The sequence below is a fragment of the Babylonia areolata genome, chromosome 12, assembly GCF_041734735.1.
Source record: "Babylonia areolata isolate BAREFJ2019XMU chromosome 12, ASM4173473v1, whole genome shotgun sequence".
Lineage (NCBI taxonomy): Eukaryota > Metazoa > Mollusca > Gastropoda > Neogastropoda > Buccinidae > Babylonia > Babylonia areolata.
This window is the reverse complement of record NC_134887.1, coordinates 19,147,597-19,162,736: the sequence shown is the minus strand read 5'-3', so window position 1 is coordinate 19,162,736 and position 15,140 is coordinate 19,147,597. Positions and strand designations below refer to the sequence as shown.

General features: G+C 40.6%; 1 protein-coding gene across 25 annotated transcripts in view; it reads right to left on the bottom strand.

Moving 5' to 3' along the window:
- Positions 1–15,140, bottom strand: part of LOC143288415 (inositol hexakisphosphate and diphosphoinositol-pentakisphosphate kinase 2-like) — a 147,903-nt gene that overhangs the window by 39,997 nt on the left and 92,766 nt on the right. For 18 of the 25 annotated variants that reach the window (XM_076596862.1, XM_076596874.1, XM_076596857.1 and 15 more), the window contains 7 exons: positions 9,650–9,802; positions 7,648–7,766; positions 6,783–6,895; positions 6,017–6,083; positions 5,185–5,326; positions 2,806–3,032; positions 2,080–2,216 (listed from right to left, as the gene is read on the bottom strand). In XM_076596862.1, the coding sequence (XP_076452977.1) occupies positions 2,080–2,216; positions 2,806–3,032; positions 5,185–5,326; positions 6,017–6,083; positions 6,783–6,895; positions 7,648–7,766; positions 9,650–9,802 (958 nt within the window). The remainder of the gene's footprint in view (positions 1–2,079; positions 2,217–2,805; positions 3,033–5,184; positions 5,327–6,016; positions 6,084–6,782; positions 6,896–7,647; positions 7,767–9,649; positions 9,803–15,140) is intronic. The other 7 variants (XM_076596863.1, XM_076596875.1, XM_076596878.1 and 4 more) reach the window with 1 other exon arrangement.

Here is a 15,140-nt window from a genome sequence, read left to right as displayed (position 1 = left end):
TATACAGGCAAAAAAACACTGATGGTTGACACACTATGAATGAATCATATGGGCAAAAAAACACTGATGGTTGATACACTATGAAATTACTATACCGGCAAAAAAACACTGATGGTTGACACACTATGAATGAATCATATGGGCAAAAAAACATTGATGGTTGACACACTATGAATGAATCATATGGGCAAAAAAACACTGATGGTTGACACACTATGAATGAAATATACCAGCAAAAAAACACTGATGGTTGACACACTATGAATGAATCATATGGGCAAAAAAACACTGATGGTTGATACACTATGAATGAACTATACAGGCAAAAAAACACTGATGGTTGACACACTATGAATAAATCATATGGGCAAAAAAACACTGATGGTTGATACACTATGAATGAACTATATAGGCAAAAAAACACGATGGTTGATACACTATGAATGAACTATACAGGCAAAAAAACACTGATGGTTGACACACTATGAATGAATCATATGGGCAAAAAAACACTGATGGTTGACACACTATGAATGAATCATATGGGCAAAAAAACACTGATGGTTGATACACTATGAATGAACTATACAGGCAAAAAAACACTGATGGTTGACACACTATGAATGAATCATATGGGCAAAAAAACACTGATGGTTGACACACTATGAATGAATCATATGGGCAAAAAAACACTGATGGTTGATACACTATGAATGAACTATACAGGCAAAAAAACACTGATGGTTGACACACTATGAATGAATCATATGGGCAAAAAAACACTGATGGTTGATACACTATGAATGAACTATACAGGCAAAAAAACACTGATGGTTGACACACTATGAATGAATCATATGGGCAAAAAAACACTGATGGTTGATACACTATGAATGAACTATATAGGCAAAAAAACACTGATGGTTGACACACTATGAATGAATCATATGGGCAAAAAAACACTGATGGTTGACACACTATGAATGAATCATATGGGCAAAAAAACACTGATGGTTGATACACTATGAATGAACTATACAGGCAAAAAAACACTGATGGTTGACACACTATGAATGAATCATATGGGCAAAAAAACACTGATGGTTGATACACTATGAATGAACTATACCGGCAAAAAAACACTGATGGTTGACACACTATGAATGAATCATATGGGCAAAAAAACATTGATGGTTGATACACTATGAATGAACTATACAGGCAAAAAAACACTGATGGTTGACACACTATGAATGAATCATATGGGCAAAAAAACACTGATGGTTGATACACTATGAATGAAGTATACACAAAATGATCTAGATGGTTGTATTGTTTTCTTTTCCAATCATACAACCAAAATACACGGCCACACAAATTCTCATAACATGCAATGATCAAAGAATCATTCTCATGACACAGCTTAGAAAGAGGGGAGGGAACACCTGTCTGTCTGATCCAAGAGAGGGAGGATGGTGGCAGAATGACTCAGATGCTTGTCTGCCAATACAATATCCCTGAGGGTCTGGGTTCAAACCCCAGACTCACCCTTTCTCCCAAGCTTGACTGGAAAATGAAACTGAGCATCTAGTCATTCAGATGAGATGATAAACCCAAAGTCCCATGTGCAGCATGCATTTGGTGCACTGAAAAAGAACCCATGGCAACACACCTATTGTCCTCAGGCAAACTTCTGAAGACAAAATCCACACTGACAGATCAACAAATATATATGTGCATACACTGACGGCCTGGCCAGACTGTTGGGTTATGTTGCTGGTCAGACATCTGCCCAGTTGACGCAGTGTAGTAAACTGAAGTGACACCCCTTTGTGTGTATACGCACGCAGAAGATCAGATACCCACATAAAAGATCCTGTAATCCATGTCAGCGTTCGGTGGTTTATGGAAACAAGCACATACCCAGCATGCACACCCCCTAAAACGGAGTATGGCTGCCTACATGGCGGGGTAAAAACAGTCATACACATATACGCCCACTCTATACATACGAGTGAACGTGTAAATTGCAGCCCACAAACAAAGAAGAAGACGACGAAAAAAGAAGGGGAAACTGACCTGGAGTCGAGACGAGTGGTAGCATCCTCCATGTTGGGGTTGACCACCTGGAGGAAGTCGCTGCGGATCTTGCGCAGGAAGGACAGGCAGTAGTTCTGGGCGATGTGCAGCTTCTCATCCACCGTGATGCCGTACTCCTGAACAACACGTCACGCAACACAAACATGCTGTAGTGGTTGTAGTAGTAGTAGTAGTAGTAGTTGTCTTCACTTTTACGTCTTTAAACTCAATCTTCAGTTTTATGTCTTTCCATTCTAGGCGATATTACACACACACACACATTAACACACTAAAAAGCACAGGGGTGATGGGGGATGGGGAGCAGAAAAATGGAGAAAGGGGTAGGGGGTGTAATTACATGCGTGCATGCATGCTTGTGTGTGTGTGTGCGTGCGTGTGTGATATCAGAGTGATACCTGAGGAATGACTGTGACATCAGTGATACCTGAGGGATGACTGAGAAATCAGATACCTGAGGAATGATGACATCAGAGATACCTGAGGAATGATGACATCAGTGATACCTGAGGAATGATGACATCAGTGATACCTGAGGAATGGTGATATCAGAGTGATACCTGAGGAATGATGACATCACAGTGATACCTGAGAAATGACTATGACATCGCAGTGTTACCTGATACTGACAGACATCAGAGTGATACCTGAGGACTGATGACATCAGAGTGACACCTGCAGAATACTGACATGACCTAAGAGAGATACCTGTGGAATGATGATGTCAGCCAGGGCCTTGGAGCACATGAACAGCTCGTTGGCCCTCTCGTACTGCAGGGTCTTCTGGTTGTGCTGCAGGTCGTACTTGATGCAGTCGTAGATGTCTGGGATCTTGCTGATCTCAAACTGGCCGTTCTTCAGCCGGAAGTCCTTCTCCAGCTTGGCCCACCGCCGGATCAACAGCTCCCATGACTCTCCGTTATACAGAGGGAGGTCTGCAAACACACGTATGGGCAAGTGGTTAAAGCGTTGGACTTTCAATCTTCTTCTTCGTTCATGGGCTGCAATTCACATGTTCACTCGTATGTACAAGAGCAGGCTTTTACCTGTATTACCGTTTTAACTCTGCCATGCAGGCAGCCATACTCCGTTTTCAGGGGTGTGCATGCTGGGTATGTTCTTGTTTTCAAAATCCACCAAATCCTGACATGAATTACAGGATCTTTAACATCTTCTGCTTGTGTATGCACACAAAGGGGGTTCAGGCACAAACAGGTCTGCACATGTTGACCTGGGAGATCGGAAAAATCTCCACCCTTTACCCACCAGGCGCCATTACTGAGATTCGAACCCAGGGCTTTAACCACTCGGCTATTGCGCCCGTCACTTTCACTTTCAATCTGAGGGTCCTGGGTTTGAATCTTGGTACTGGTGCCTGGTGGGTAAAGGTTTGAGATTTTTCTGATCTCCCAGGTCAACAAGTGTGCAGACCTGCTTGTGCCTGAACCCCCTTCGCGTGTATATACATGCAGAAGATCAAATAAGCACGTTAAAGATCCTGTAATCAATGTCAACAATCAGTGGGTTTTGGAAACAAGAATGGTCGGGTAAATAAACAAAATGGTCATACATGTAAAATGTTACATGTCTGTATGAGTATGTATGTGTGCATGACTGAAACCTGATTGAATGACACAGGAAACGAATGATGAGTGTCCAATGGCAGCTGTCAGTCGGCTCTACCCAGGTAGGCAGCCTGTTGTGCAAATGACTCTGTGTTTGTAAAGCGCTTAGAGCTTTGTCTCCAACCAAGGATAGGCGCTATATAAGTATCCATATCATTTGTTCACCAACGTTTTGAGGTTAAAGAAGTTAAAACGGTTAAAGGTCCCATAGCCTTTTTTTGCCATCAGGGCAGGTGAATTCATATGCACTGTGTCTGGGGATTCTAGGGCTCGGCATGTGAAGGTGGTGCCCAATCCTTTCCTTTTGCTCTTTTAACCATCCCCAAATGCCCATTCATACCTGGGTGGAGTGAGGAAAATTGGGGTAAAGTGCCTTTCCCTAGGACACAACACCATGACGAAACGGGCCTCAATCCCTGGTCACTGGTGAACACTGGATCAGAAGTCCAATATCAGACAGACTCTGCCATGGCACCACTCATGTTTCTGCATCATTTTGAACTGACAAGTATCTGATGCATGGATGAGCCATGCTTCACTGTCTCCTCCACTGTACCTAAGATTACAGAGTTCATTATAATTGTGATCTTGGGCTGCAACTCTCACGTTCACTTGTATGTATGCTTCTACATGTATGACCATTCTAACCCCGCCATGTAGGCAGCCGTACTCAGTCTTTGGGTGTGAAAACCAGAATTCAACTGATATGAGGTGATAGTTCCACTCCTCATTCACACTCTACACACCATTCTCAACATCACAGAAACCCTGAAAAGCACAAAACTACATTTTTCCTTCCAGATTAAGGACTCCTGACAGCTCAGTTACCACCGCTTCAGACACAGAAACAGTGATACCTAACCTAATTCCTATTTGTTTCAAATAAAAGCCACAATCAATCCCAAATTCCTAAACATCAGATAAACTGGCACCACACTATTAACTCATACATCTGAAGATCAGTGAGTTGGTGCTGTACCTTTGAATCACCCTGTTCCCAGAGCAAAACATACAAGGTACTGGAAATTTCACAATGTAGAATCAAAAAGATTTCCGTACTTGTATGTGTTGATGGTGTCACACCATCTTCCTCAGCACAGGGCTTTCGGTGCTATGCATGGAAACGAGTTTGTGGAAGAGGAATGTTAAAGAAACTGTCCAAATCAAGACGAGAAGACCAAGCCTTAATGTATAACAAGCCTGGAACTCTTTCCAATTTATGACAGTCTATGACAATACCACAGTCAGCCACCTGTGGCCAAGCGACACTGACTTTGTGCTGACAAAGACGGCATGACATCATCAAAGTATACAAATAATTTAAACCATTTTTAATCTGAGTTGTGAATTTTCTCCAATAATCACACCTCGCCCAGCTCCCTCAACCTTCCACTGTTTCTCTATCCCTCTCCCATCCCTGACAATCACTCATACATCGCAGTGAATGAAGACGAAGACAAACCTCTGGTTTTCAGTTCCGCCTTCAGGGCCCGTATTTTGGCGGTGATCTCTCTGATCATGGTGTGGACGTGTTTACACATGTCCTGGGGGTTCTTGACAAAGTCCATGGCATTGGTCAGGGCCAAAGTGTTGGTCGGGTTCAACTGGCGGGAAACAACAGAGGTGAAACAACACTGAACATCTGTTATCAACAGGACTGTAACATAAACAGACATTCTCTATATCTTACAATGAACATCTATTATGAATAGGGCTGACACACAAATAGACATTCTCCATATCTAACAAAGAATATTTGTTATGAATAGTACTCAAAGAGTCATTCTCCATATCTATACCATCAACAGAAAAGCAGACAAGACCATGTCAGCAGAGCAGGAGGGGTCAAATAGCCAAACTGGGGTATGCTAGGGTCAGCTAGTCCTTCTTGGCAAAAAGCTTCAAGGTCCCATAGTCTTTTATGGCCATCATAGCAGTGAATTCATATCCACAGTGTCCAGGGCTCAGCATGGGAAGGCAGGGCCAAATCCTCTCCTTCGGCTGTTTGAACCTTCCCTGACCAAGTCAGGTACCCATTCACACCTGGGTGGAGTGAGGAAAATCAGAGTGAAGTGCCCTTTCCAAATCACACAACACCATGGGATCAAACTCTTACCATTGCATCAGAAGTCCCAACACCTTACTGATTCTGCCACAGCAACTAACATTCCTGAAGTGTATACCATTAACATAAAAGCAGACGACAGAACATATCTCACTGACTTAACCTTAAACAAGCCTCCACAATGTGAAACCTCAGAGATCACAACTGCTGCCAAAGCATGGGTACCTACCTTGAAGCTGCTGATCTCTGTGAAATCCCGATCCTGGTTAAACACCGACTTGAGCTTTTCCTTCACCCTGACACAAACACAAGAGCAAAGGTAAACCCATGCACATATGCATTTATGCACAATGTACACACACTAATGCGCTCATGTGTGCGATCACACACACACACTTACACACACACACACAAAAAAAACATGTGCTCATTGTACAACCACACACACACACACACACACAGGAAATGTGCTTACACATACACACACACGCACGCGCGCTCATTTCTGCAATCATACATATTAACCAAACAATAAATGCCGCAACAAACAGCTACTAAGAGGCTCAGTTTTCAAACAGCCCAACTCCTCAGGGTCTCAAAAGAACCATGCCCAGTGCAAACTATTTCATCCAGGAAGTTTCTGACCTGATTGAGACATCACTGAGAAAAACAAAAACAAACAAACAAAAAAACCCAAAGGAAGAAAAACCCTTCAAAACAGAGGGCAGAGGAAGGCAACTGAGAGAGGGCAGAGAGTCAGGCAGGCATACAGTAAGAAAGACAGACAGACAGAGAGACAGTCAAACAGACTGACAGATGGAAAGGAAAGGGTGGATGAGGAAGGGGGAGGAAGAGGAAGAGAAAGGAGAGAGGGCAGAGTGAAAGACAGACAGACAGACAGACAGAGGGCATAATAAAAATAAAATATAAAAAAGAGAGAGCCATCCAGCCAGAAAATTACACCAGAAGCAGAGCCTACAGGGTGGGTGACTCACACAAGCTGTGACTTGGAGGTCTTGCCTTCTCCGTCCAGCAGGCCGTTGGTGTTGGCCGACTTGACCATCTGCACCAGGATGGGGGTCAGCTCCCCTTCCAGTGCCAACAGACCCTGCAGTGCACACACAGCCACACACACACACACACACACACACACACACGTGCATGAATGCACACACACACACACATGTGCATGCATGCGCATTCACACAACCACACACACACAAACCATGCACATAGACACACACACAGTGCCGCACACACACACTCACACATAGTGACATGCACACACACACACACACACACAGTGACACACACACACAGTGATGCACACACACACAAACACATAGTGATGAATCAATGTTTCACATTGGGTAACTCAGAACTGGTCCTTTCTTTAATGGAAAAAAAAAGTTCAAGTGGATGGATACATTAAATGATGAAATTCTCTGAGTGGTAATCATGAACAAGGCTCAAGGCTCAGCTTACAGCTGGGCCAACAGCAAAGATGATCAACGGTGTATCCAAGCAATGGGAAGTCATTTGCAGGTTAGTCTTTTGTGATGGACTATGTCACTCAAACTGAGAGGCCAGATTGTACTGGCTCTAAGTGCAGCAGCTCTGGGGGCTAGCTGGCCTTTGGGGACCATCCAAACATCAACTTTCCAAACGCCCTCTTGGCCAAGAAGTTTGGAGCAGCCCAGATAGCTGGGATATAAGTTGCCTCCTGGGGCTGTTCTGAAGGTCATAGTCAGACATGACTATCATAAATATCATCATGAAGACAATTTGATACCTGCTGTATGGATACGTGAGATAACAAAATTCTCTGTGTGGTAACCATGGATACAATCTGATACCTACTTTAGTGAAAGCGGCAGCGGTCATTTGGACTCGCCCCTCATCCGAGGCGTAGATCTTGAGGTCATGCCTGAAGGTGCTGTGCAGACGCAGGAGCCCCAAGCCTGGGGCCTCAAACTGACCTGGAGGGAAACACCATCTTCTTATTCAAGGAGAGAGCTACGGTCGTTCCTTGTTGTCATCTTCATGGAAAATTCATTTATCAAGAAACACAAGTGTGTGGAAATCACAAACGTGCCTTCACATTATACTCATCATTTGAAAAAGATCTCAAGTCAAGTCTCAAATCAAACTGCAGATTTTGAACTCATCACAAACAAGCCTGAAAAATCAAAAAGAAACAAATAATAGAACACAAGTTATTAACATAAATCAAGTACCTTATCTTTCAGGCTACCCAGTGCTTCAGATTCTACGATGTCTCTCCATGAGAAACTGAAAAGGTTTGCAGCTCTATCTCAGGCTCCAGCTATGTTGCCCCCTCGCTGTGTGATTTGGGGAAGGGCACACACCTGCCTTCCTTCCACTTCAGAACCGTCAATTGGTTTATTCTCAAGTGAGATTTCTAACAGTATGTTCCTGCCATTCATTATATTCAAGTTTAAAGTCTGCTTCATATGGACATGCTTGCAATATCGTTTTGTACTCAGCAGTGTAAAGGCATCAGAAAGTGCATGCAGTAATTCAGTTTGGTCTGTTTTGGTGAACTTTTTTTCTCTCAGCAAAATGTGATCACTAATGCATGTGAAGGAAGGTGGCAGAAAGGTTAAGATGCTCATCTGCTAATAGTGTCCAAGATGGTCTGGTTTTTAATACATCACGCCTTTTCTCCCCAGTTTGATTGGAAAATTAAACTGAGTAGTCATTTGGATGAGACAATAAACCCAAATACCGTGTGCAGCACACACTTAGCACACTGAAAAAGAACCCATGGCAACATAAGTGTTGTTCTCAGGCAAATTTCTGTAGAAGAAATCCACTCTAATAGGCAAACAAGTATATATGCATGCACTCAAGGCCTGACTAGCGTGTTGGGTCATGTTGCTGGTCAGGCATCTGCCTAGCAGATGTGGTGTGGTGCATATAGAATTGTCTGAATGCAATGTCACCTTCCTGAGAAACTCTAATGCATGCAGTTTTCAAACAAGCTTCTGTGTTCAGACAACACGATACAACCAGAATACAAGCAAGATTTTTTTTTTTTTTAAACCCTAGCATGTAGCCTGAAAACGTATGGGAAATCAAATACAAATCTCTGGAAATAACACATATTTGCCCCCCACACCCCAAATAAAGTTCAGTAAATTTGATTTTTTAAAAACCCATCTAAAACAATTTTTTTTTTAATTAAAAAGACAAAAAACAACAAAAACAAAAAATTACACACAGACAAAAAAAAATAACCTCAGATGAAACACACACAAAGATATCTCACAACCTGTCCCACCCCCTCCCTTCCCTCACCCCATCCTCTGAAAACTACAGAATCCATTGACATCACCATCACCATCACCAAGTACTTAAGAAACACTGACATCATGAGAGTAAGAAAAAATCTCTCGCAGCATCTATTGCACTATATTTATTCTCACCACTCCATCGCTTTAGGCCTTTTCCAGTCCCCACAAACCAAGAGAAGGAAACAGAAACAAAACCAAACGGTAAGGAACAACAGAAAGATGCCTTCCCCCCTCCCTTTTTACAGGTGAGAAATCACACACAAGAACGAACAACTGAAACACTGCTGAAGAGCGTTCTACAACATTCCAAGTCCTACAGATGCGAAGCGTCATGTGCACAGACGTTAGAGCAAGTGACAACAATTAAGTTTTCATCACATCCCTTCCTGTCCTCTTTTCACTTCCTGTTCAATGAAATTATGAAAACATGACAACCGAAGACTCTCAAGATGGGAGTGGAAGACATAATGCAAATCAGCACAACAGACACCGCCAGGGAGGTTTTTGTCTTGCTCTCATGAGCAGCTGGCAGAAAGGGAAATCACATTTCTCGTCCCGGATATCTTGTTTACCCTGTCCCCCGGGGTATAAGGTGCGGAACGCCTTGCCCAGGTTCTCCGCCTGGATGCGCCCGGCGGGAGTTAGTTCCCCTCCCCACTTGAGAATCATCAGCAGAGACGGGTCCCTGGGTGTGTCGTCTGCAAAAGAAAAGAACCACTGCGCTTTCAATCTTGGCTCTCTCTGTAGCTCGCACCCACGGTTTCTGTTAATAGTCAGTGCTTGGAAAAGCCAAGTGTTTTTACACATTCTCTCTCTCTCTAACTAAATTCCATACTAATCTGGTTTCAACTCCTTCCAACATTTATGAACAACACAAAAACAATTTTTAAAAGACGTGCTCCATGTCAGAAAAAACATGAGAGGAAAGGAAGTGGAAATTGGGAAGAGAAGGGAGTGGCACTGAGAACAAATCCTGTTTCCCACCCACACACACACACACACACACAGACAGACACACACACATGCACAATCACACACACACACCAACAAGACATTAACTGTGAAAGGAAGCACAACAGTGCTTCAAGAAAAGTGTATACACACAAAAAAAAGACAACAACAACGACAACAAAACTGACACATATAAAGCGTAGGAACATTCCAAACGAACAGAATATGGACTGAAGAGAATGTTCATAATACAACAACACAACAATCTACAGGGACCCGCTTAAATGAACAAAGCATGCCAGCATCTGTGAGGTACAATGGTATCCGTCACTCAACACCATTTTGCATGCTTGTATTCACAAACCACAAAGGCAGCACACGTTTTACAATCACTGTCCTACAATTAAACATGCACTGCACAGTTTCCAAATCACGCATAAATGTAGCCATGATAAGAAGGCTTTTGTTTTCTGAAAAAGGGTTTTTCTTTTCTTTGCCACTGTTTCTTGTAAACATAATCACAAATATTTTCTAAACAGAAAAGAAACATGGGAAATCCACAGAAAAACAAGGAAAAGAAAAGCAAAGAAACAGGGAGAGGTAAACAAGGAACTGTCAGGTTAACCTAACTTTGGAGGATCCAAATGGGAATGATATAAAAACAAACAGTACATACAAACACACTCAAACACTCACACACACACACACACACACACTCATGCAAATCAAAATGGACAAGCTCTCGCTTTTAGCACACTCAAATCATAAAACAACTACAATCCCAGTTAAACATTTTGAATGCAAACCCATCCAAAGGAGCACATTCACTCCTCCCCCTTCACCCCTTCTTACTAATGGTTACCTGTGATCATGCATGAAAAAAAAATCATTTCTCTCCTCCCTTCAACATCCATTGGGTACAAAAACCCAAATACATAAATTAGGAAGAAAAAAACACACCAATAAACTGTAGTTGATAAGTATTAATAAATAAGTTTCATGTTCTGTTAGAATACATAAAACAGAAAGGAGTATTTAAAAACTGTAGTAAAGAAATATCTATAAATAAATTTCATAAAGTGTTGTTAAAACAACAAAGCAACTAGAATATTAACAAGTTCCTGTTTTTCACTTCATGACCTTTTGTTTCTCCAGTGAATCTAAAATTGTACATCAATTTCTCTAGTTCAAATGGCATAAAAGACCTAACAAAACAACCCAAATGACTTTTAACTGAACACCATTCAAAAATACTTTCACAACAAAGATCTTTATTACCAGTATGCACATTCCTAAATATTTTGCCACAGAAAATGCTATTACTGTACTGTTTCAGGTCTGAAGCTGAAAGCATGTCTCCCCCCACCCCCTGTCTTTCATATTCTTTTCTTTCTTTCATTGTCTTTCTTCTTTTCTCCCCCCCCCCCCACCCCCCCCCTCCTCCCCCTAAGCACAGCATCCGATGTGAGTGAAGATTTTCCACGCAAGGTTTGAAGAAACCATACATTTGCCACCTGCTTCAGTCTAAAACTGAAACCTTATCTCCATTTGCAAAAGGCATGAAACCCTGCAAACAGACATGAAACACAGATGACATCAAAACACAGGACAGCCAACATCGCACTGCTTCACTCTGAGCAAATCAAACAATAAAAACAAAACAAAACAGAACAAAAAGTCTTAGTTAGAATGATTATAAACAAGTTTAACATACATGTGCATATCTTTGAAAAACAGAAATAAACAAACCAAAAATTTTAAAGTTACACTTAACATTTGTAATCGAAATTGTTTAAAAACAATGACATCAACACAAAAGAAACAAAATACAGCTGAAAGAATAATGTGAAAAGGTATTTACTCAAAATACACATAGTCTAATAAATAACTAAAAGATTGAAGAAAAAAAAGGAAAGCAAACTGGACAGCAAAAAAAAAAAAAAAAAAAAAAAAAAAAAAAAATCATGATATACAAGTGTTCAAATTGTAACATGACAAAGTAAAATGGCAGTACTCTCAATTCAGCAAATTGTTTCAATGTGGTTTTTTTTTTAGAAACAAAATGTACAAAAATATATTCATGCATAAGAAATTACAACAATCATCAGGTAAATATCATGCATGAGCAAAATCACACACACACACACACACACACACACACACACACACACCACAAATACACCCCCAAAGAGGGGATAATGTGTGTAAACAGTTAACCCAGAGTAAGCAAAATATTAATTTTTCTTTATCTGACCTTAACTTAAAATGGAAAGCATGTTTTCACAATTCATGTAATCTGAAACATTGTTATCTTGTAATTCATCGTCAGTGGAAGTAACTATTCTACCTTCAAATGATCAAAAGAAGTGTGAATCTCATTTTGGTTTTTCAGTGAATCTAACAATGTGATACATTTCCCTAACATTGTGCTAAATGTTTACCAGATTGTTCACCATAATGCTGCAGACATAGAAACATGGACTTTAGAAATTCTAAACACATCCAATCCCCCCCCATTTCAGATGATGAAGATGGGAAAAGCAAAATCACGAAAGAGTTTTCTACACACACACACACACACATATGCACACGCACACACATATGCACATGCACACAACCACACACACAGAGGAGAAATCAATTAATATTCTAACATGATACACTGCAGTAAAAGAAAACATACAAAAAATCATACATCACAAAAGCTGTCACACAAAGCCACCAAGTACAAGCTGCGACAGCTGAAGTGCTCATCCTCAGATGAATTGTACTTATCTTTTCTTCATCCATGCACTCCCTTCGCTCTTCAAGTTTTACCTTAAAACTTACTTCGGAATATGCAAAGAAATTTTTTTTTTTTTAAAGAAAAAAAAAGAAAGCACTATAGAAACAGAAGCACAAACACTGGCCGATATTCACAAACTGTCATTTAATCATACAAAATTCATCTTTCACGCACAGCTGTTTCAGTCAACGGAAACTATAACCACAACCTCAAGACAATGATGATGCTGAAGTCCACTTCAATATGCTTGCACATGCACAGACCTGCCTGTATGAAATCTCCAAGCCCAAACATCAAGCATCCTGTGCAGTGTAGTTTCTGGATTGCTTTTTGTTGTTGTTTTATTCTTAAAACAAATTTCAAAAGAACGAACAAACAACAAACACAGAACAACAAACAGTGTTTTTTTTTTTAAGCAAAATGATGTCTATGCAAGTCAAATTGTAATTTTTACACCTTCCTTCACACTGCTTTTGTTGTTGTTGTTGTTGTTGTTGTTGTTTGTTTGTTTGTTTTTGAGTGCTGTCAGACAGTATAATGTCTTTTTAAACATGCAGAGGCAATATGGAAAACTAAATCAAATTCTGCCTCTTACCTTGGTAAATATGCACATTTGCCATGGAAAACTAAACTAAATTCTGTCTCCTATGCAGCAGTAACATGGAAAACTAAACCAAATTCTGTCTCCTATGCAGTGGTGACATTGAAAACTAAACCAAATTCTGTCTCCTTGGAAAACAAAACCAAATTCAGTCTCTTATGCAGTGGTGACATGGAAAACTAAACCAAATTCTGTCTCCTATGCAGCAGTGGCATAGAAAACTAAACCAAACTGTCTCCGATGCAGCGGTAACATTGAAAACTAAACCCAATTCTGTCTCCTATGCAGCAGTGACATGGAAAACTAAACCAAATTCTGTCTCCTATGCAGAGGTGACATGGAAAACTAAACCAAATTCTGTCTCCTATGCAGAGGTGACATGGAAAACTAAACCAAATTCTGTCTCCTATGCAGAGATAACATGGAAAACTAAACCAAATTCTGTCTCCTATGCAGAGATGTCCTATGCAGCGGTGACATGGAAAACTAAACCAAATTCTGTCTCCTACCTTGTAAAATATGCTGAGGTGACATCAAACTGAATTGTCTCCTGCCTTATAAAATATGCAGAGGTGACATGGAAAACTAAATTTGTGTAACTCAAACTGATTACATCTCTCTCTCTCTCTCTCTCTCTTCTCCCTTTCACTGACTGGCCATGCCAACACTTGCACAAAATCAAAGTTAAAAAGCTAACACCACAAAAACATTATTATGTCTGAAGCCAAACCAAAGAACTGCATGGCAACGCCAACCACTCACTAGTCAAACATTGCATATTTCTGGGGACGACTGGCAAACACTACCAGTCACACTTATCACACAGGAGATCCAAACTCGGGGTTTTCAAATCAACTAACCACAAACCCTAACACAGGTCAGTCTATTAAAAAAAAAAAAAATAATAAAAAAATAAAAAAAAATAAAAAAATATATATATATATATAAAAGACTCACATCTACTGTGTAAAACTTTCACAAAGTTAGTCTCTCCAAAAAAAAGAGAAATAAATTTGAAAAAAATAAAATTTCAAAAAGTCACACATCTACAGGGCTGTCGTAATGGCCTTCACAAATCATGCAAAAGGTGGCACAGTTATTTCCCTGTACGCACAGAACAGCACAGTCATCTCCCTTACTCTTCTGCCCAGAGGTTCCTGTATTGTGGAAACTGGTACTTCTACACAAAACTGGATGTAAACCCCACAACTTTGGATGTTATTCAGACTGCATCATGGCAAACTCACATGCGTGCCAAAGCATTAATCCATATTCTTATTGCAACATAGGCATCAATGGAGACAGCTGGACTGTGTAAATTGTGTTTTACATATGTCATCCAAAACAGGATAACAGTTTACAAGAAGAAGACAGACTATGTCAAAAGAAGAAAGAGAGAAAGCAAGGAGGGGAATACATGATAAAAAGACAACCAGCAGCAGAGTGAAACTAAACCAGATTTTTTCCGTATTTTCTATTATCCTACTGACTGGGTTCCCACTATGATGATGACCATTTTTACCTCAAAAAAGGAAAAGATGAAGAAAGGGTTTACTGACATGAGTTAATCAAATAAGAGAAAAGGTAAAGAAAAAGAATCTTTTCATTTGCTGCTAACATGAATAACTGAAAGCAAGGGAATGTTTACTCAACAAACTACTTCAATTTCAAAGTACTAGTCTTCTTTTTGTTTTCTACT